The sequence below is a fragment of the Erpetoichthys calabaricus genome, chromosome 17 (genome assembly GCF_900747795.2).
Source record: "Erpetoichthys calabaricus chromosome 17, fErpCal1.3, whole genome shotgun sequence".
Taxonomy (NCBI): domain Eukaryota; kingdom Metazoa; phylum Chordata; class Cladistia; order Polypteriformes; family Polypteridae; genus Erpetoichthys; species Erpetoichthys calabaricus.
In genome coordinates, this window is record NC_041410.2 from 56,740,648 (window position 1) to 56,764,732 (window position 24,085).

The 24,085-nt window shown below is 34.5% G+C and overlaps 1 protein-coding gene across 3 annotated transcripts in view; it reads left to right on the forward strand.

Moving 5' to 3' along the window:
* malt3 (MALT paracaspase 3) overlaps nucleotides 1-24,085 on the forward strand; it is a 143,548-nt gene that overhangs the window by 68,825 nt on the left and 50,638 nt on the right. For all 3 annotated transcript variants that reach the window (XR_007933726.1, XM_028822870.2, XM_028822871.2), the window contains exons 5-8: nucleotides 5,009-5,141; nucleotides 5,682-5,857; nucleotides 11,452-11,554; nucleotides 22,005-22,040. Coding sequence is in view for 2 of the 3 variants with exons in the window: in XM_028822870.2 (XP_028678703.2) it covers nucleotides 5,009-5,141; nucleotides 5,682-5,857; nucleotides 11,452-11,554; nucleotides 22,005-22,040 (448 nt within the window). In the remaining variant the exon portion in view is untranslated. The remainder of the gene's footprint in view (nucleotides 1-5,008; nucleotides 5,142-5,681; nucleotides 5,858-11,451; nucleotides 11,555-22,004; nucleotides 22,041-24,085) is intronic.

Here is a 24,085-nt window from a genome sequence, read left to right on the forward strand (position 1 = left end):
ATGTGGGCCTGCTTTGCTGCATCAGGGCCTGGACAGCTTGCCATCATTGAGGGGAAAATGAATTCACAAGTTTATCACCAAATTCCCCAGGATAATGTGAGGGTTGTCTGTCTGTCAACTTAAGCTCAGAAAAGGCTGGGTGATGTAACAGGACAATGACTCCAAACATCGCAGCAAATCCACAGCACAATGGCTTCAGAAAGAACAAACTCTGCCTTTTGGAGTGGCCCAATCAGAGCCCAGATCTCAATCCTATTGAGATGCTGTGGAATGACTTGAAGAGAGCCATACACAGAAGACAACCAAAGAATATGGAAGAGTTAAGGCAGTTCTGCAGGGAAGAATAGGCTAAAATTCCCCCTGCATGATGTGCAGGTCTGATCTGCAGTTACAGAAAGCGCCTGGTTGAGGTCATTGCTGCCAAAGGAGGGTCAACCAGTTATTAAATCCCAAGGTTCACTTACTTTTTCCACTACCACTGTGAACGTTGAATGTGTTTGTAAAATAAAGACATAAAAGAGTAGAATTTTTTATGTGTCATTGGCTTATGCTCATTGTTTATATCAGTACCTGTGACTTAGATGAAGATCAGATCACTTTTTATGACCAATTCATGCAGTAAACCAGATAATTCCAAAGGGTTCACATACTTTTTACTGTGACCATTCATAATTCTATCATGTCTCTGACCAGAAAGAGTCATCAATGATTTAGGTGGATGCCTGAAGATCAATTAGCATTTGAAAAGTTAACAGCTTCATTTACCTGTGCACTAATTTTAAGATATCCAGATCCTAACTAAACATTTACTTATTGCATTTTCATCTGTTGTCAAAGAATGGTTGCCAGATAAGGGTGTCTCTTTACAACATGCTGGAATTGCACCTTGACATATCTCAAATGAATGTCAAATTGGGATTAAGGAAAAATCTAAGTGATTATAAAGTATAGTTTAGCAGATTTTAACTTAGACTCATTGTCCTTTTCTGGTACTAAGTTATCAGGAACAACAAGGGTACTCTACATAGATGGCCAAACTGTGGTGTTGGCACCAGTGGAATGTTCAGACAACATAATCCTAATGAAAGAATTTTAGATCTGGGAGATACATACTAGTACTATCCCTGGGACACTTAAGATTGGAATATTAACATCTAGGCCTTGTTCCATTCTATATAAATTTAGAAGTTGTGGTTTTTACTTTCTTCCAGTTCATATAAGGTAGAGGTAGCAAAGCCATAGAACTAACAAAATGAAATGGGACATGACATTCGTCTTAATAATAGTGAGGCAAGTATGGAATTGATTTTAGATCCAATTTGTTATTGATTCTTTTGCGGTACTGAAAAAACATCTATAGTTAACCTTAATGACTGAATGGAAAGATTGAAATTCCCAAATAAATTGGTATAAACTCAAATAGTTGAGGGGATCCTAGAGGCTTGACATTGCTTATTTAATGGAAGGAGGCCAGACTTAGTCAAGTTAATTTTATAACTAGATTGTATTTCAAAATTCTACAATACTTATAAAATATTAAAAAGGGTCAGTAAAGTGTTTTCTAAAAACAAAAGAACATCACCTATATATAATAATGAGTGGTGATGTGATTCTTCGATGAGGATGCGTGCAAAGTAATTTGAACTTTGGACTATGATATCTAATGAGTATTTAATAATGTGGCATTATCTGAGCAGCAGTACAAAGATTGGTTTGTTTCTGCAGTATTCAAGATTGGGATAATAATAGTGTTGGTGTATAATTCTTGTGGCAAAAACTTTTCTTGGTTATTCAACTTCTTATGAATTCATTTCAATTTTATTTTTTTCTGAAAGGAATACATTTTATCCTAGCAAATTTAAGTTTTAAGGTATGTTATTTTTTACAAGTAATTTGAGGGAACACTAATATCTTTAATTGGAAGCTTATTTCAAAAGTTAATTTTTGTCATTTTTAATTTTACTGAAATGCCATTTTGTTTTTGTCTGGACACCACCATTTTGTTGTTTTATTACTAGGAAACACTGTATAATTCCTATAGAATTGGTCTCAGAAGTCCTGTCAGATTACATCATCAGCTTGCTACAAAATTTGATTATATCATCACAACTGGAAAAACATAACTTTAGGTTCCTACTTGGTCAATCTGGTGTCCAACCAAAGGACTTTCAGTTTGCTACTTTTCAAGTTTCATGTTAGTCAAATCTTGATTTTGATTTTGACTATGAAATTGTTTTTCCCCATTTGAACTGTTGCTGAATTCATGCTTACAATCTGTTTTAGTGGGCAGCATGGCGACGCAGTGGTAGTGCTAGTGCCTTGCAGTAATGAGGTCAAGGTTTGTGTCCCAGATTATACCTGCATGGAGTTTGCATGTCCTCCCTGTGTCTGCATGGGTTTCCTCGGGTGTTCCAGTTTCCTCCCTCTGCCCAAAGACATGCATGTTAGATAAATCGGCAATGCTAAATTGGCCCTAGTGTGTTTTTGGTGTGTGGCTGTTTACGCTGTGAAGGACTGGAGACTGGAACCATTTTTAGGGTTTGTTTCTGCCTTGCACCATATGAGGGCTGGGATAGACTTGAGTGCCAACATCCCCCCCAACCCCCTCCTACCCAAGACCTGCTCTAGATTAAGCAGGTTAGAAAATGACACATCTCTGTTAGTAATAACTGTTTCACTTTGTGGTCTTCGTGAACCTCTTACTGCTTATGTTGGAACAGAACTTGCTCTTGGTATTTAGGTCTTTGATTTTTGATTAACATTATGAACTTAACTAAAGATCAGTTTTGGTAACAACATTGGCTTGAAGTTCAACAATGTCTCATCTACTGATCCTTTTCATTAAAAGTCTTAACATTTTTTTGAGTCAACAACATTTATTTATATAGCAAATTTTCATACAAATAATGTAGCTCAAAGTGCTTTACATGATGAAGAAAAGAAAAATAAAAGACAAAGTAAGAATTAAAATAAAACAACATTAATTAACATAGCATAAGAGTAAGGTCCGATGGCCAGGGAGGACAGAAAAAACAAAAAAAAAAAACTCCAGACAGCTGGAGAGAAAAAAATAAAATCTGCAGGCAGATCATGAGACTGCCCAGCCCACTCTGGGCATTCTACCTAACATAAATGAAACAATACTCTTTGTATTTAGGGTTCTCATGGAAGGACTTGATGATGATGGTCATGCAGACTTCTGGCTTTTAATCCATCAATGTAGGAACATCATGATGCTTTGATGAGGTGGTGGTGGCACAGGTCGCCACCACAAAAAACCGGGAAAAGAAACAGAAGAGAGAGTAGGGGTTAGTACAGATTTTAGAGCCACCAAGAATAGTTATTATAATGAATTGAATATACAGAGTATCAGGATTAAATTAAAGTGAAGTTATGAGAAGGCCATGCTAAAGTAATGTGTTTTCAGCAGTTGTTTAAAGTGCTCCACTGTATTAGCCTTTCGAATTCCTATTGGCAGGCTCTTCCAGATATTAGCTACATAACATCAGAAGGCTGCCTCACCACTTCTTTTAAGTTTTGCTCTTGGAATTCTAAGCTTTCTAAGAATTCTAAGCATAAGAGTCAGTACCCTAAACACTTTAAAAATGGTTTATACCTGTACAAATATTGTCAAAAAGGGAAAGAGGAACTAACTTTACCCTGGCTCAAATAAACAAGACTTCATTATTTAACTTATTTATTCTATATCTTCTTCTTTTGGCTGCTCCCGTTAGGGGTTGCCACAGCAGATCAGCTTCTTCCATATCTTTCTGTCCTCTGCATCTTGCTCTTTTACACCCATCACCTGCATGTACTCTCTCACCACATCCATAAACCTTCGCTTAGGCCTTCCTCTTTTCCTCTTCCTTGGCAGCTCTATCCGTAGCACCCTTCTCCCAATATACTCAGCATCTCTCCTCTGCACATGTCCAAACCAACGCAATCTCGCCTTTCTGACTTTGTCTCCCAACCGTCCAACTTGAGCTGACCCTCTAATGTACTCATTTCTAATCCTATCCATCCTTGTCACACCCAGTGCAAATCTTAGCATCTTTTACTCTGCCACCTCCAGCTCTGTCACCTGCTTTAAATATCGGCATCAGTACACTTCTTCTCCACTCCTCAGACATCCTCTCAGTTTCCAAGATTCCATTAAACAATTTGGTTAAAAACATGAGTGCCATCTCTCCTAAACACCTCCATGCTTCCATAGGTATGTCATCTGGACCAACGGCCTTTCCATTTTTCATCCTCTTCATAGCTGTCCTTACATCCTTCTTGCTAATCCGTTGCACTTCCTGATTCACTATCTCCACATCATCCAACCTCTTCTGTCTCTCGTTTTCTTCATTCATCAGCCTCTCAAAATACTCTTTTCATCTGCTCAATACACTCTCCTCGCTTGTGAGTACGTTTCCATCTTTATCCTTTATCACCCTAACCTGCTGCACATCTTTCCCAGCTTGCTCCCTCTGTCTAGCCAATCGGTACAGGTCCTTTTCTCCCTCCTTAGTGTCCAGCCTCTCATACAACTCATCATGTAAACTGTCTTTACTTTCCTCCTCTCCTCCTGCCTCTGGACATGTCTCCCCCCTCTTCTTCATCGGCCAGCAGTAGCCCAATTTTTCGCCAGCACCCTGTTGGCTAACAGTACTAGTGGCAGTCATTGTTAACCCGGGGCTCGACCGATCCGGTATGGAAATTTGTATTGTTGTCCGCATATTGATGTGGCAAAATTTTACACTGGATGCCCTTCCTGACGTAACCCTCCCCATTTATCTGGGCTTAGGACCGGCACGAAGAAACACACTGGTTTGTGCATCCCCTGTGGCTGGGTTAACTTTTTTATTCTATATATAAAAACATGTTATTGCCATTTCTGAAGTGGAGCAACAGATCAATTTAAGTTATGATCATAAAAATAAGACATTTTACAAGGTTAAATATTGCGTTATTTAGCAAAAGAAATAAAATTTAATAAGCATGACTTTTAACATTTTCATTGCAGGTTCCAGGTGGCACAAAATCTGATCTTGTCATCACAGCTGAAAAAACACAAGTTTATGTATGCAGAGTGAATGATCAACATAATAATTGTGTATTCAGCGAATGGGTCAAGGTTAAAGTTCATGATATAGGAGGTAAACATTTTAGTTATTTTTTTTTATAATAACAATATTAAGATAAAACATCCTTGTTTGTAAAAAAGTACATTAAAGTTTATTTCTAGAGCAAAGAGATTCATACTGCATTTTACCTTCTTTATATTATCTACACTTATATGTGTCAAAATTTCCACTATAAGTTTTCAACATACATTTTTGCAGTCTATGAATACAATTTAGACAAACAGAGAGAGTGCGATAATAATTATTTAACCATATTTGGAGTGATGTGTTGACTGTGTGTCTAATTTGGAGTCTGTGGACTTGATAACTTAAATAAAAGTCACTCAGTCCAAAACCTATAATTGTTATTAGCATTTTAAAATGATAGAAACCTATTGATTTTGAATTACTTTTATGCATTTTACTTTACAGAGATAATGATGTTACTTTTCACATTACTTTCTACTATTTCACAACTAGAATAATAATTTTATGTTACAAAAGTTATGGCCTGAATCTGTTACATTTTTCTATATAGTACTTGCAAATGTAGATATTTGTTTATTTTGATAGATGTATCAGTTTCATGGCAAGGACAACCGTGGATTTCAGTGCATCCTGTCTCAACAACCGTAAAACAAGGTCATGATTTAAAGATACAGTGTGTTGCTTTTGGAATTCCACGTCCAGTCCTTCAGTGGTATAAGAATGGAAATCTATTACAGAATCAGACAAATGAAATGTTAATTGTAAGTTACTACATTTTATTAAAATGACCAGCATTTTTAGTTCATTTTTTGAAAATAATATATATTAAATTAATTGGATATTGTAAAGGTTTTTCTAGAGACTAGTATTTGTAGCCTTATCTTATGTCCAGCATACAGGATTCTTAGAATAGACTGCCTTAAATTTTGTATTATGAACCATTTGAAGATGATTGTTAACATAATTGAAGAACTGGCAATAGACTTAAGGAAGAGAAAGGTTTCCATAATTCTGTTCTCCATACAGAGAGCAGAGTTTGAGATGTTCCAGATATATGCAGTAAATTCTTATGGGTTAACCCGAAAAGAAATGTTGACTGGCTAAAATGTACAAATCAAATCAGAGGTCAATTGCCTTTCTTGAAGAAGCACAGGTTCTTTGTTGTCCAAGGAATATTTCCACATATGTTATATCAATCTGTAGCAAAGCTCAAAAAGGTAAAACTCTCAGGATGATTTGTGTAATAGCTCCTAGGAGACTATGCTAGAATATATTATACATGAGGCATCGCAAACCCTGATTTTTATCTACTGGCTATTGCCTAGTAGACAAAAGAAACATTAAATTGGACAAAAAAAAATATGATGATGTATATTTATTCTGCCTGTTGCCTATTTGTTAAGCACTCACTCAGACTTGATCTTTAATTTAGAAATATAAATATTTTCTCCCAATGCTTTCTGTTGATTGTCCACATTTAGAAGCTCCATTCTTCCATCTGCAATAACATTTTTAAAACCATTTATTCCAAATTTAAGCTCTCAATGTTACTAAAGTGTGTGTTATAGTGTTTGGTTAATCATGGCACTGTTGGTGTGATGCATACTGAAACAAATTCAGATTCTCATTATTTATACCAGGGTTTAAAACTCACTTCCAGAGGATTTCTGTGACTACAGGTTTTCTTACTAACAAATTATTTAAGTGGGTTCATATTTTAAACAATATTATTTACTAGATTCTTCATTTTGAGTGCATTGTGAAAGTTCAAACAGTATGTTTGTGAATATGTTTTCTTACCTCTTGTTTTAAAGCCTCTTCTACAGTCATGTGAAAAAGTAACTACACCTCATTAATTTTTTTTTCTTTTTTAACATATGGATATACCATGATTTGATCTTCCTTAAAAAAGTATTTATAGATAAAGATGATACAGTATAACAAATATCATGCCATGCTGACATTTTGTAATCCATTATATAATTTAAATAAACATAAATGCAAATTTTGCATGTGGAAAAAGTAAGCACACCTCTACATTTGTGACTTGAATCAGGTACACCAACATGAGAGAGGATCTTGGAGGAGCCTGTCTTATTTAAACCTCAGAATTTTATTTTGGCTTTCTCCTTGTTGTTGGTGTGTGTTTTATTGCCATTTATAAACTGAAAGAGCTTTCTTAGGCCTTCAGGTATAAAGCTATAGATGCCTGTGAAAGTATATAAAAAAATCTCCAGCAATTGAAAATTGGCCATTCCACCACCCGAAAGATCATTTGCAAGCAGAGAAGATTTTAACAACCGTCATCTTGTCGGGGTCAGGTTGCTGCAGCAAGTTCAGCCTGAGAATATAATGCAGCTTGCTGAAAGAAGGCTGTAAGAACCATATAATTCCATCAGGGGCTCTACAGATACAACTTGCCACTGCTGATGTCAAAATGCACAACTCTATCATTAGAAGGATGCCGCACAAATGTCCAGAAAGAACATAAGGGTAAGACTAAAGTTCGCCAATAAATACTTAGACAAGGATCAGGACCTCAGCAACAATGTACTTTGTGTTAGTTGACACAAAGTAGGATCATTTGGACACAAGACCTGAAGATATGTTTGGCAAAAACCATAAGACAGCATTTGACCAAAAGAACTTCATACTAACTGTATGGCACGTTGGTTGTGGAAACGTTGTGGTTTGGAAATGATTTGCTGCATAAGGGCTTGGGCAGCTCACCATCATAGAGTCCTTTGTGAATTGTTCATTGTACCAGATGGTGCTTGAGAATAATGTGAGACCGACTGTCAGAATACTGAAGCTCAACTGAAAGTGAACCTTGTAATAACAATGACCCTAAACATACTAGTAAATCTACCAAGTAATGGCTGAAAAAAAAGAAATGGAGGGTTCTGAAATGGCTAAGTCAAAGCCTGGATCTGAATCTAATCATGTTGCTGCGTTGTGATTTGAAATGCTCAGTGCACGTAAGACACGTCTCAAACATCGCACAGCTAAAAGAATTCTGAAGGAGAAGTTGCCTACTTGGGGCGGTTTCTGCCAAAGAGAGCAATACCAGCTCTTAAAGTTAAGGGTATACTTACTTTTTACAAGGGTAGGAAATGTAATCTGTTAATTTTGCATTGAATAAATTGTGGCAAAGTCAAATTTTCATTATTTTTTTCAATTCCATCACTTTTATCTAAAGATATTGTTTAAATTAAGATTAAATGTTGAGATGCCCACCTGTTTAAAGAAAAAATATTCCATGGAGTATGCTTACATTTTGGCATGAGTATTGATAGATAATAAGAACAGATGGAAAATATTGATGTTTTCATGTGTTATGGAACAAACAGGAAATATGAATTTCCCAATCAGAAATTACATGGTTGTGAATTGGGTTATTACGTAACGCTGGCATTTCATCTCAGTTAATAATATAAAATTAAATTGTATTTTTGTGGCCAAATTATAAGGATAATGCAATACAGATTTAATCCATGTATTATACTCATTCACATAAAAATGAATGCTTATCTTCAAATACTTTTTGTGTGGAGCAAGCAGCAAATCAGCAGTGACCTTCAATTTTTACCATAAATCTGGGAATTCATGTGTACTCCATGAAATGTGAAGCTGAGATCTCAAAAGTGAGAGCTCCAAAAACTCCCATAGAATGTAAATGCAATATAACACTGTACATTTTTAGATTATATGAAAACCAGACTATTGAAGGAAAACCTCTGTGTTCACAGTTTGAACAATAAAAACTTGAGAAATCACTCCATCAGGAAATAGAAGTTGTGTACATTGTACCTCTATCCATTGCACCTCTTTGAAGCCTTAATTGGGTTTTTTGACAATAAGATTCACTGGCAATTGTTAATTAATTGGTTAATTAATGCAGTTTTACTTTTAGAAAAAGACATGCAGAAATGAATCGATACCATTTGCCTTCAGTTTTGGTTTTAGCAGTTTTGTATATCTCAGATTTACACTATGTGACTTATGTGTACAAGTGTAGTGCATCTTGAAACAAAATTTAACTTCAATCTGAGAACCTCAGATATATTATTAAAATAAACCACATGCTACAACTGTTTATAGGGTATTGATTGCCATTCCTCACAGACATAACCTTTTGAAAGAGCAATGTGGAACTGGTCTCTTGCCAAACCCCCTTGACCACCACACACTCAGTGATGTGCTCTTGGGTAAATTGTTTCCAGGACACTTTTTGCACCTGCAGTACATACTAACCCTACATGACATCTTCTTTGGCATGTAACCAGAATAAATCTTCACAATATGGTTAAAGTATGACTGACTCTAGTATTTCTTAGCATTGGGTGAGTCAGACATTTTAAAAACAGACAAATTTGTCCTTTAAAATGCTACTGTATTTCTGTTAAAATGCTTTAGGTTTTGAGGCATCAGTAATTGCCAAGTTGTTTCTGACATTAAATGTTTTTATTTTGAATCAACAATGCTATCAAGCTTGTTTTATCAGACTAGAAAGGACATTTGTGTGAAATTCATATTAGATTTAAAAGGGCATATCTTTTTCTCTCAAATAATAAAGACACACACAAAGAACACAATAAAACACAACTGTGATGTCTCAATTTCAACTAAAAAACAACTTCCAGTAGTGAATAATGGCATTTGTTGGTTTAATTGCTCCTTTAGCTGATTCTTCTCCATTTGTGTGGGTTAATATGAAGATTTTCAAGGCTGATCCAGTTACAAGACATCCCTAACCACCACCCACTACATGCTAATTGTATACGTTAGCATTCCGTAATGCCATTAGTTGAAAATGGCAAACTGGCAGGACTGGGAAGCTTTATTGTAATGAAAGTCTAACGTAAAATTCTCATATCTGAAAAATCCAATCAAAGGTTGCAAACGGCTGAATCCTGTCCTTTCAGCATCGAGTGCAAAGCAGGGAAAACATCTTACCGGTAAGTAGAACACAGAGCTAGCTTGGAGTTTCCAGTCAAACTAACCTCCACATCTTTGGGGATGCAGGTAGAAAAACAGAACACCTGGAGGAAATCCCAGACAGCCACCGAGATTCAAACACATGATGATGGATACATGAGGCTGTGAAATGAAAATTGGACAGAGCCACTTAGATCACTCAAGATTATTTTCATGTCAGTTGCAAAAATTACTGTGAGGCATCGCTCTCTGTATGCACAATACTGTACTAACATTATTTGTATTAATAATAAAGTTAAAGGAAGAAAAACCTAAAATGTATGATTTCCCAATGATACTAATAGAATGGCACTTACAAGAAAGACATTTTTTTAAATAGTAAATATAAATTTACACATGCATAGGTTCTGAATCCACATCAGTGTAACTCTTTGAATAACTCCACATAAAATAAAATGAATTGACCAAACGTGTTATATTGGAATGAAAATCTTCAGCGAAAAACACAATCTCATACAGAAGCCCAACTTTGGGTCACACTAATTGTGCACATTTATAAAAACATAGCCTTTACATGAATCCATATTATAACTGACACCTTTTGTTTAAGGTTTCTTGCTAATTTTATAATATGGAGAAACATGCACAAATCCAGAAATAAGCCCTTTGGGCTATTTGGGTGGTGCTGGGTGAAGATTCATTACAGCGCTGATTTTTAGGTAAGAAGCCATTCTAAGCTTTAAATCATTATTATAATATCATGTGAAAAATGAAAAACACAGCAAGTAATCAAATATGAATAACTTAACAATTCGGTGCTCAAAATTACAAAATGCACAATACAATAATATGATTGGCAGTATTTTTAGCCTTCCAAGTTGTAAAATACTGCAGTTACTTATATGCAGGTATTTGAAAAATATAAAGTTATGAAAAACATATTGTTTTCCCCCTATAATTCTACCAAAGAATTCTAAGTTACTAGTTATTTTAAAATGAGTTATTAGTTATTTGCTTGATTTTGCTTTATTAATAATTTGTTTGCTCATCTATCCATTTTCATAATCTATTTATTACAATACATTACATATAAGATTCCAGTTATACATAACCACCTAGTTCCTCATTTTGAATCAATTTAGATATGATGATCAATGTTAGAGTACATTTTTGTAATATTTGCAATAATAATCCCAGTAAGAAAAATGAATGCTCCACTTGCAAATAATTTTTTTTTCTTTATTCTCATAATTCTTCAGCATGAAGTTATATAGTTGGTAATGATGGATGTAAGTAAAAAATTAAATAAATGCCTTTGTCATGTTTATCTAGCAGTGGTCCTGTCCGTTTTTTTTTTTTCTACATATAAATGTAAAGATAAAACTAAACTATGTATTGACCTCATTATTTTATTTAGATCAAGAATGCAGAGAAGAATCATGAAGGCACTTACCTTTGTTCCGTCACAAATATTCATGATGAAAAATGGACTGAGCCTGCGGAAGTTTATATACTTTGCAGTAAGTACCTTTTATAAGAAGAACATTCCATTGTCAGTTGCATCACAGTGTTCTCAATCTTTATTGATATATGGTCTTCCTGTGAACCTAAAACTAATCATCACTCTTTCCATAGGCCCATTAATGACTTTGTCATTAATGTGCTCTTTTATGTTACTGATGTTGAGGGACAAATTATTTTCACACCATTTATTAAAAAGATTACCATTCTTCCTCCACGACAGGGGTCCTCAAGTTTGTTCCTGAAAGGCCAAAGTGGCTACACATTTTGTCTATCCCAATTTTTTAATTAGAAGCAAATTACTACTGCGGAAACATTTATTGTTCAAACAACATTTCATGCTTCATTTAAGTTAACTTTCCTTTTAAGTTTCCTAATCTTTCATTGCATCTATTGATAGTAAGCAGTGAGTTCACAATTATTGTTTTCTTAATCAGATCAAAGTTGTGAGATGTAAATGGCAAAGGAGCCAGCAGTTTGCCATCTGACCTGATTCCATTTTTCCACATTAATCATGAAGTATCTGTTTTAATAAAATACCCAGACTGCAATGGAGGAGAAAATTTTTAAAAACTATAAATTTCTAAGACTATGAATTAATAATCTGCCCCAGATCAAAAATCATTTGCATAATATTTACAAAAGTAACATATGCAATATAAGAATGATTTGTTGTACCAGAATAAAACCATAAAAATAAATATCGGATTCTGTTATCTAAACTCTCGCTTAATTATTTGTAATTAGAACCACAATGATTTTGTCATCAGTCGCATTTCTATTTAGCAGTACTAAATCCCTTTTATTTACTTTTAAACTTTTTAGGATTTTTTGAAATTCCTAATTTTAAAAAACAAGCATACAATAATTTCTGACTAACTTTATAATTTTGAGCTTTATTTATGTAAGATCAGCATCAAAACAGAGAGCTTCAAACATAAAAGCATGTCACACTTCACCATTGTTGTTACTGGAGTTTATTGTTTTAAGGATGTCAGATTACATGACTAGAAAATTACAGGGGATAACAGATTACATGGCTCTCTTCTGGCCTTTCAGCACAGATTCAAACTTCCTTTTGCACAGCAAAAATATTTTACTTTCTGACAGTGCCGGTGGTTGTATGAATGTTTTTCAAATATGATGAGTCCAGCTAAAGTCTCTGACTGTCTTTTTCCTTTTTCCATTCTGCTGTAGTACTATTAAAAAAAGACTTCAGACAGACAAGCCTCTCTTCTGTTTATATTGTCTAGAACACCTTTTTTCTTCTTTCCTTTAACTTACATTGTATGCATCGCACTTCTGGATATATGCTCATTTTTTGTCAACTGTCACAAACACACATATGTCCACCTTAACTGACAATATCATACCTGTTTGCTTGATTTTGTCATGGGAAGTTGTTAAGTGCATAACAGAGTTGTTGCGAATTTCAAACTACACAACTAACATTCAAAGGTGAGCTCTACAACTCTATAAAATTATGTCTAAGATTAGAAAAGTTGTGTTATTTAACAGAGCTTTTAACCACAGGTTATTTTCCAATGGTTGGATATTTAGCATACAATTTTGATGTAAAAAATATGACTTTATGTAGTTTACTATTTATCTTATTATTAATTTGAATACATATTTGAAAATTAAGCTTTGATTTATTTGAGGCGTATTTGCTAAAGGTTTTATTTATGGTTGGTTTTGAGTTAGTATTGAAAAATCATTTTTGAGTGTCCTCATTTTAACTGTAAGGTTTATAAGTCAAAGCCAAACATAAAAGCTGTAATTTTAAGTTTTATTTTAATTCACAAGGGAATACATTTAAGAAGGAGAATGGAATTGCAGTACTGAGCTTCCTTCCAACCAACATCCCATAATCCACACACACTGATGTTTTTCACATTTCTTATAATAGAAAGCTTTCAATCTTAAGCTGCAATATTTAAATAGAAGGGCAAAGTAAGGAATAGCATGTTTAAAATTAGTGTTCAACTGCTTCTATATTTGTGTATATTGTTAAAGAGTTAATAAAACTGAAAAGTTATTTTTAAAGAACCAGTTGTTACATAATGGAATTTGTTTTACACAGCAATACTACAGATCAGGTATACAGATCAGGTCAATTGTCTAAATAAGCCCAACAATTCTGTCAAAAGTGCTACTATTAGTAGTACAATAGATACCTCTATTAAAACACATCCCTGCATCTCTCAAAAAGTCAAAGATGATTTGACATCATTCCTGCCATAATGATTTGTAAAATGTCTTCAAGCTGTAGACTTTATTTACAGTGAACACAGAAGTTACTCCTGGGTTCAGTTGATGCAGTTGATCAGAAATGATGTATACTTACTTTTCATATTTTGGAACATTTCACATTTGAGCTATATATATATATATATATATACTAGCAAAATACCCACGCTTTGCAGCGGAGAAGTAGTGTGTTAAAGAGGTTATGTAAACATATATATACATATACATATATACACATATCTACATATACATATACATATATATATATATATATATATATACACATATCAACATATATATACATATATACATATATCAACATATATATATACACATACATATACACATATACATAAACACACACATATACATCCATCCATCCTCTTCATATATACATATATACATACATACATACATAGTGCGTAAAAACACGGGCTGTGATTGTTACATGGGAGGGACACGACAAATCACAGCTTCCCGCTTTCTAATCGGGCCTGTGATTGGTGCTTTGACGGATGCCCAGATCCCACAGTATGTCCCCTTAGGAGAGGCATTAGGCAAGTGCAATTGAATAGTGGTGCTGCAAGTTTAGCTTTACACCTGTTTTTAAGGCTTATTGACTGAAAGGGGCTTTCATGAAAAAACTTAGGGCTTTGCTACAGGATACACCCTCCACAAGTTAAGGAAGTAAAAATAAAGGTATATATTTCTGTTTTATTTAAACCTTTTAAGTTTGTATGCGGGCGGCATGGTGGCGCAGTGAAAGGTGCCAGTTAGGAGACCCGGGTTCGCTTCCCTGCGTGGAGGTTGAATGTTCTCCCCGTGTCTGTCTGGGTTTCCTCCAGGTACTCCGGTTTCCTCCCACAGTCCAAAGACATGCAGGTTAGGTGCATTGGCGATTCTAAATTGTCCCTGGTGTGTGGGTGTGTGCGCCCTGCGGTGGGCTGGCACATTGCCCGGGGTTTGTTTCCTGCCTTGTGCCCTGTGTTGGCAGGGATTGGCTCCTGTATTTAGGATATAGCGGGTTAGATAATAGATGGATGGACATCTGTATGCATAGCCCTATTTGCCCGTTTTCGTTTTTTTTCTTTCTTCAGTAATATTTCAGCAAACCCGGAGCTTGTCAGTTCAAATCCTGGTACTGACACCACTGTGTGACCCTGAGGAAGTCACTTCACCTGCCTGTGCTACAAAAAACAAAAGTAATGTAACAAATTGTACCTCAGATGTTGCAAGTTGCTGGAATAAAGGCATAAGTAAAATAGATAAATATGTATTATACACATAGGAACTATTCATTTATTTTCAGCTAAGTCATCTGCAGCAAACCTTTATAAATGAGGGTTTCTCCTTTTTAGATAGTGCAAACTGTTTCTTCTTCATTGAGGTTTTCTCTTGGAGAGCTTTTTTCATTTCATTGAAAATTAAAGCAGCAGCTGCCAAAATATGTAGCTTTCTTATTAATTTTTCAACATTGTGTAAAATAACTTTATAAAGTAACATAAAAGGTTTAAATACTGGTTATCCTTTTACACTAAAATATTACTAAAGAGATACAAAAAAGTAAAATGCATATGTTCTTTTTCTTTAAGGAGATTAAATATTACTGAAGAAAGAAAAAAAAAAAAACTAAAACAGCCAAATGGGGCTATGCATACGAACTTAAAAGGTTTAAATAAAACAGAAATATATACTTTTATTTTTACTTCCTTAACTTGTGGAGGGTGAATCCTGTAGCAAAGCCCTAACTTTTTTTCGTGAAAGCCCGTTTCAGTCAATAAGTCTTAAAAACAGGTGTAAAGATATTAACAATAAGCTACACAAACCCACCAAGACATGGAATCGTTTAAATCAAGTATCATTACATCTTCCTTTCTTAAAGAGAAGTAACGCAGTACTTATAAGCTTACATATATATATATAGACATACATACATATATATATGTATATCTATATCTATATATATTGATATCTCTATATGTATATCTATATATAGCAAAATACCCGCGCTTCGCAGCGGAGAAGTAGTGTGTTAAAGAGGTTATGAAAAAAAAAAAGGAAACATTTTAAAAATAACGTAACATGATTGTCAATGTAATTGTGTTGTCATTGTTATGAGTGTTGCTGTCATATATATATATATAGCAAAATACCCGCACTTCGCAGCGGAGAAGTAGTGTGTTAAAGAGGTTATGTAACTATATATACATAAACATATATACATATATATACATATCTACATATACACATATCTACATATACATACGTATATACACATATACACATCCACATAAACATATATATATACATATACAAATTTACATATCTACATATATATATAAATATAGACATACATATATACATAAATACATACATTCACACATATATATATATATATATATATATATATATATATATATATATATATATATATATATATATACTGTGTATATATATATATATATATATATATATACTGTATATATACATATCTACTTATTGACTCCTGTATTTAGGATATAGCGGGTTGGATAATGGATGGATGGACATCTGTATGCATAGCCCTATTTGCCCGTTTTCGTTTTTTTTCTTTGTTCAGTAATATTTCAGTAAACCCGGAGCTTGTCAGTTCAAATCCTGGTACTGACACCACTGTGTGACCCTGAGGAAGTCACTTCACCTGCCTGTGCTGCAAAAAACAAAAGTAATGTAACAAATTGTACCTCAGATGTTGTAAGTTGGTGGAATAAAGGCATAAGTAAAATAGATAAATATGTATTATACACATAGGAACTATTCATTTATTTTCAGTTAAGTCATCTGCAGCAAACTTTTATAAATGAGGGTTTCTCATTTTTAGATAGTGCAAACTGTTTCTTCTTCATTGACGTTTTCTCTTGGAGAGCTTTTTTCATTTCATTGAAAATGAAAGCAGCAGCTGCCAAAATATGTAGCTTTCTTATTAATTTTTCAACATTGTGTAAAATAAATGTATAAAGTAACATAAAAGGTTTAAATACTGGTTATCCTTTTACACTAAAATATTACTAAAGAGATACAAAAAAAGTAAAATGGATATGTTCTTTTTCTTTAAGGAGATTAAATATTACTGAAGAAAGAAAAAAAAAAATTAAACGGCCAAATGGGGCTATGCATACGAACTTAAAAGGTTTAAATAAAACAGAAATATATATTTTATTTTTACTTGCTTAACTTGTGGAGGGTGTATCCTGTAGCAAAGCCCTAACTTTTTTCGTGAAAGCCCGTTTCAGTCAATAAGTCTTAAAAAAACGTGTAAAGATATTGACAATAAGCCAAGCAAACCCAGGAAGACATGGAATCGTTTAAATCAAGTATCATTACATCTTCCTTTCTTAAAGAGAAGTAAGGCAGAACTTATAAGCTTACATATTTATATATAGACATATATATATATATATATATCTATATATCTATATCCGAAGCCGTGCAAGCACACTCTTGAGAATGCAACGTATAGTTGTACAGAAGAAAAGCAATCTTGCCTCAAATGAATGGCAACCTTTTGTAGGTCTATGAACTTAATTTAAACTTTAGGTTTACACGGTGCTTTCTTTCCGAAGTACCTGCACTCATGAATATGTCTGTATGTGTCAGTCGGTCAAATCCACGTGCTTCGCACCGGCGAAGTACCGCTTTTAAATTTTTATTAAGAAGAAAATAAAACCTTTTTAAATTGAGGGAAAATATACTAATAACAGTTTGTTAAGGATCTGTTTTTTTGTGAAGCTGCCTTTACTCGAGTGATCACTTCGACCTGACTTGGTGGCCAACTATAAGCGTTACCTGGTAGGTAACCACCCATACAATCAGATTGTGAATCAGACTACGAATGCCGTTAATGTAATTACACACTCACTGCACTTGCTTACGATAATCGAACCTCGGACGTCAGCGCTAGAGGGGCTTAGCAGCGGTGAAGTATTGCTTTTAAATTTTAATTAAGAACAAAAGAAAACCTCAGAGGTTCGATTCCCGTAAGGGAGTGAAGTGAGTGGCTGGTTACCTACCAGGTAACGCTTATGGTTGGCAGCAAGTGACGTAACATCAGCCACGGTGCCTTCAATTGTGAGAAGCAGATCATAGAATGATTGAAAATAGTTTTGCATTTACCTTTTTAGTAAAAGGCGAGCTTTTAAGCCTGAGAAATCACCCCGTAAATGCACACGTTTAATTGCACATGTGTTAATATGTATGGTTACACAGTATTAAAAGACAGTGAACAACGTGATTTACCTTTGTTCCCGCGTTTGATAAAAGGCGAGCTTTTAAGCCTGAGAAATCACCCCGTAAATGCACACGTTTAATTGCACATGTGTTAATATGTATGCTTACACAGTATTAAAAGACAGTCAAAAATTAACGTCATTTACCGTCAGCCACGGTGCCTTCAGTTGTGAGAAGCAGATCATAGAATGATTGAAAATAGTTTTGCATTTACCTTTTTAGTAAAAGGCGAGCTTTTAAGCCTGAGAAATCACCCCGTAAATGCACACGTTTAATTGCACATGTGTTAATATGTATGCTTACACAGTATTAAAAGACAGTCAAAAATTAATGTCATTTACCTTCGTTCCCGCGTTTGACTCGTGCTGTAAATCTCTTCCTTGTTTTTAGTTCACGTGATTACGTAGGAGGCGTGATGACGTGATACGTGACTCCGCCTCCTCCATTAAAGTATATGAACAAAAAACATGTTCCAGTTATGACCATTACGCGTAGAATTTCGAAATGAAACCTGCCTAACTTTTGCAAGTAAGCTGTAAGGAATGAGCCTGCCAAATTTCAGCCTTCCACCTACACGGGAAGTTCGAGAATTAGTGATGAGTCAGTCAGTCAGTGAGTCAGTGAGGGCTTTACCTTTTATTAATATGTATGTATATATATATATATATATATATATATATATATATATATATATATATAAAATATTGTGACAGATAGGGGGCACTATCGCTCGCTTGAACACTCAGATCAGATGCCAGACACCAGATAAAAATCCAATAACTTATTTTATTAGGACAATAATGTGCACCAAGCACCCTCCACTCCACAATACTCATAAACAATCAATACAATACTTAACAATCAATAATCCTTGACTCCCAGACGCATTGCCACCCTTCCTCCCGACTCAGCTCGCCCGCCTGGAATCTCTCACAGTCTTTTATAGTCCTTGACCCGGAAGTGCTTCTGATCCCTCAGTCCGTGCGACTTCCTAGCACTTCCGGGTCAGGTGAAAACTCCTCTTTTTCATCCCGGAAGTACGTCATTTCTTCTGTCACTGTGACTAGGATGTACTTCCAGATTATAGTGCACATAAAACTCCTTATGCCCCCCTGCAGCGTCCTCTGGCGGCCCCCATGGTATCCAGCAGGGCTGTGAAGGAAAACTCCAATGTCCATAATTCCTTCCTGGCATTTGGGGTATTGGCCGGGATGAATGGCCGACCATATCCCACAATATATACAGTATATATATATATATATATATATATATATATATATATATATATATATATATATATATATATATATATATATATATACACTAGCAAAATACCCGCGATTCGCAGCGGAGAAGTAGTGTGTTAAAGAGGTTATGCAAACATATATATACATAAACATATATACTTATATATACATATCTACATATACACATATCTACATATATATATATATATATATATATATATATATATATATATATATATATATACATATACACATCCACATATATATACATATATCAACATAGATAGATAGATAGATCTATCTATCTATCTATCTATCTATCTATCTATCTATCTATCTATCTATCTATCTATCTATCTATCTATCTATCTATCTATCTATCTATCTATCTATCTATCTATCTCCCCGTGCTTTGCAGTGGCGAAGTACTGCTTTTAAATTTTTATTAAGAAGAAAACCTTTTTAAATTGAGTGAAAATCTACCAATAACAATTTGTTAAGGATCTGTTTTTTTGTGAAGCTGACTTCACACAGCGTCTCCGCTGTTTTATAAACGAACATCATATAAGGTCTTCCTTTTTCGTTGCTTTGCCAACGGAAGCAGCCTTTTTATTTAATCCTGTTTATACGATTGTTCTGTTTGTATATCACGTTGTCAGTTCAGCACTCCGGTTGTAATATGACCAAGCCGTGCAAGCACACTCTTGAGAATGCAACGTATAGTTGTACAGGAGAAAAGCAACCTTGCCTGAAATCAATGGCAACCTTTTGTAGGTCTATGAAATTAATTTAAACTTTAGGTTTACATGGTGCTTTCTTTCCGAAGTACCTGCACTCATGAATATGTCTGTATGCGTCAGTCGCTCAAATCCCCGCGGTTTGCACCGGCGAAGTTCTGCTTTTAAATTTTTATTAAGAAGAACAGAAAACCTTTTAAAATTGAGGGAAAATATACCAATAACAGTTTGTTAAGGATCTGTTTTTTTTGTGAAGCTGCCTTCACTCGAGTGATCACTTCGAGCTTTAAGCCTGAGAAATCACCCGGTAAATGCACACGTTTAATTGCACATCTGTTAATATGTATGCTTACAAAGTATTAACAGACACTCAACAATTACACAGTATTAAAAGACACTCAACAATTAATGTCATTTACCTTCGTTCCCACGTTTGACTCGTGCTGTAAATCTTTTCCTTGTTTTCACTTCACGTGATTACGTAGGAGGCGTAATACGTGATGATGCGATACGTGACTCCACCTCCTCCATTAGAGTTTATGGACAAAAAACAGGTTCCAGTTATGACCATTACGTGTAGAATTTCGAAATGAAACCTGCCTAACTTTTGTAAGTAAGCTGTAAGGAATGAGCCTGCCAAATTTCAGCCTCCTACCTACACGGGAAGTTGGAGAATTAGTGATGAGTCAGTCAGTCAGTGAGTCAGTGAGGGCTTTGCCTTTTATTAGTATAGATATATATAATAGTGAAGGAGTAAACACAAAGAAAATCTGGTTAAGAGTTTGGGATCCTCCCCGTATACTGGGTGTAGCGTCCAGCACAAAATAAAGGTCAAGTTCAAAGCAAAACATTTGACAAAATAAAGGTCTCTCTCTGGTTGTTTTATACAAAAAACAAAGGAAGTGCAATTAACGGGGAGGAGGTGCAGGGGAGGCTGAAGCTGATGTCAAACATAGTGGCCAGAGCTGATGTCAGGAGTGAGGTTGATGGACTGTAGTCATCGGGGCTGCCAGGAACATGGTGACCCCATGGAGCCAGCCGAGGAGTCTTTTATCAGAACGGGACGTGATGACCGGTATGGCTGTTTTACTCTGTCGTTTTTCTTTTGATCTTTCACACACGATCGGGCCTTTTGACTGTCCCCTAAGCGCGCGCGTGTGTGACAATATATATATATAAATAAATAAGTGAAATATAAACAGTAGAACTTGTTTTTGTTAATATACTTTTATTAGAGTTTGTTTTCATAAATTTGTAGCTTACTATTAAGCTTAGCTTAATTAGTATTAATGCTTAGTTTTTATTTTGCTATGTTTTTCCTACTTAATTAAAAGTACATAAAAGTTTGATTTATTATCTAGATTGTTGTATGCATTGATGACAGTTACTGTATATTGTCCATTAAGTATTAAATTGTATATACTAATATTAACAGTGTAGTTTAGATTATTTTTCCTAAATCTTTTTCCGTGAAATGCATAAGTCAGCCTTCAATCAGAGACAATGTTAAGAACAATGAAAAGGTGAGGTCTGGTGGGAGGAGCATCAAAAATTGTTTCATAATCACTATAAATCTGTATTAGTTTCAACAGATATATTAAAAAATTGCCCATATTGTAACTTTTAAAATAATACATTTCCAATTTATTAATAAATGACCAAGATTAACCAATTGATTGATAGATTGATTTCTTAATGATCTTGGCTTTAATTGTATTTTATAGTTTATAATGGATGTGAAGACTTGAATGTAATCTTTAATGATACAGTATGTTTTATTTTGCTTTGTGAATATTTGATTCTCTTTGATGGACTTGCATCTTGTCCAGTTGTTGTTCTTGCCTTGTGCCAGATGACCGCTGGGACAGGCTTGCCCTGGACAAGTGGATTAGGAAGATGGTTAGATGGATATTTGATTCAGATGTGTTCATTTTTATTTTCTATCTTAGCACCTCCAGATAAAATCTCCACAAGAAAGTATTATGGTAAGAAATTTCCATATCTATTTGTTATCAATTAAAATATAAAATCCATAATGTTTGTGAAAAATTTGTTCAGAAATTCAACAGATGTGTTTTAAATTATCAACTTGGTAACTCATGGTCAGTAGTAATGCATAATACTGAAAAACATACTTCTTTTAAAATAATTAACTATTTGAAAATGTTTTTGCTCCTGAAACTGAATTGATGTTAGTTTGCTATAAAATTATCTGAGAATATGCTGATATTTAATAACTTAACAAACACTAGGAGACACTTTTGACACCTGTAACCCTGAACTGGATTTTGGGAAAATAAGAAAAGTATATTCAGTTGACTTGTAAACAAAGGAAAAACACTTAGATTATGTATACAGCTGTTACTTAAATATATTATGGTGGCAGTTGTGGAGATTAACAAAGTACAATTTGTTACACTACTTAAGAATGTTTTTCATGTATCTGCACTTTACTTAAGTAGATTTTGCTCTAGATATTTTGCCCTTTACTCCACTACATCTTATAGCAAATATCTCAGCTTTCTACTCCACTACAATCGTTGTTTTTTAACTGGACAACAACAGAAATAGTGATGGTTGATTTGCAAATGTTTCATTCTTTTTGAATGAGTGGCGGAGTGGTGGCTCTGAGGCTAGGGACCTGCACTGGCAATCGGAATGTTGCCGATTCAAATCCCGTAAATGCCAATAGGGACTCTGCTCTGTTGGGCTCTTGATCAAGGCCTTTAACCTGCAATTGCTGAGCGCTTTGAATAGTGAGAAAAGCACTATATAAATGCAAAGAATTAATGATTCTTTCAGTGAATAATAGGAATCATTCACGAGAACGAACAAATCAATTCAGTTAAGCTCAACATGAGTGCCAAAGTGCATGCGTGATGCCATTAGTTTCTTTCATTTAGAGGTTTAAAGCACATGTGAAAGTAGTGCCCATCTGATGCATGATTCTTTTAAGTTAGAGCTAAATCATCATTGGTGAACAAGAACTCTGTCACTGAGCATTCAATCATTCATCATGCAAATACAATGCAGTAACACACATTTATATTAGAATGTATTAATAGTTACTTTTGTGCAATCCATTATTGGGATTTTTTTTAAACAGAATATATAAACATTGTTTATGTTTCTGCATGTCCAGGTGCTCACCCTGGCTGTCTACACACAGTGGGACCTTTGCATATGTTAAAAAAATACCTAATAACAGGAAAAGGTTCAAGTGTTTTACTGACAGTACAGACACTCGCAGTGCTCCAATCCTCATAAACCTGTCTAATCAGACCTAAATTAAAAGCTTTTGAAACAAAAATACGACTGGATAGGGCACGATCAAAGCAAGTGTCTAATAGGTAATTTTTATGAGATTGTAGATTTGATATGTTACCTTGTTGCAAAAAGGAAAATGAATGATCATTTAAAGTGAGAGCCCAGTGGTCAGTGAAAGGAAAAAAATTAAAGAGAGAGAAGCAAAAGGTGTTGTTTTGATGAAAACCATATCTGATATTTCCAAACTCAAAAATAAACTTTAAAATAAATAAATTCATATGTGAATTTCCCATTGGGATTAATAAAGTATCTCTATCTATCTATCTATCTATCTATCTATCTATCTATCTATCTATCTATCTATCTATCTATCTATCTATCTATCTATCTATCTATCTATCTATCTATCTATCTATCTATCTATCTATCTATCTATCTATCTATCTATCTATCTATCTATCTATCTATCTATATTTGAACAAGCCATTAATACTACAGTTGATACTAATAAGCCTGACTTTACAGATACTGTAGTCAGCAAACAGCTAATAGCGCGACTTCTACCGGCTTTAGCAACAATGAGCATTCCAATATCTCCAATACTGTATAAGTGTGAACAGCAATATGGAAGACGAGACCACTGCAAGAGATATGATATGCCAAATGATGAAATCCTTTTATGGTTTTTTATTTTATCTGGTGCAAATATACCAACCCAAAATGCTCCGTTACATGTTACCTTTTTACCACAAAGTGGCATTAT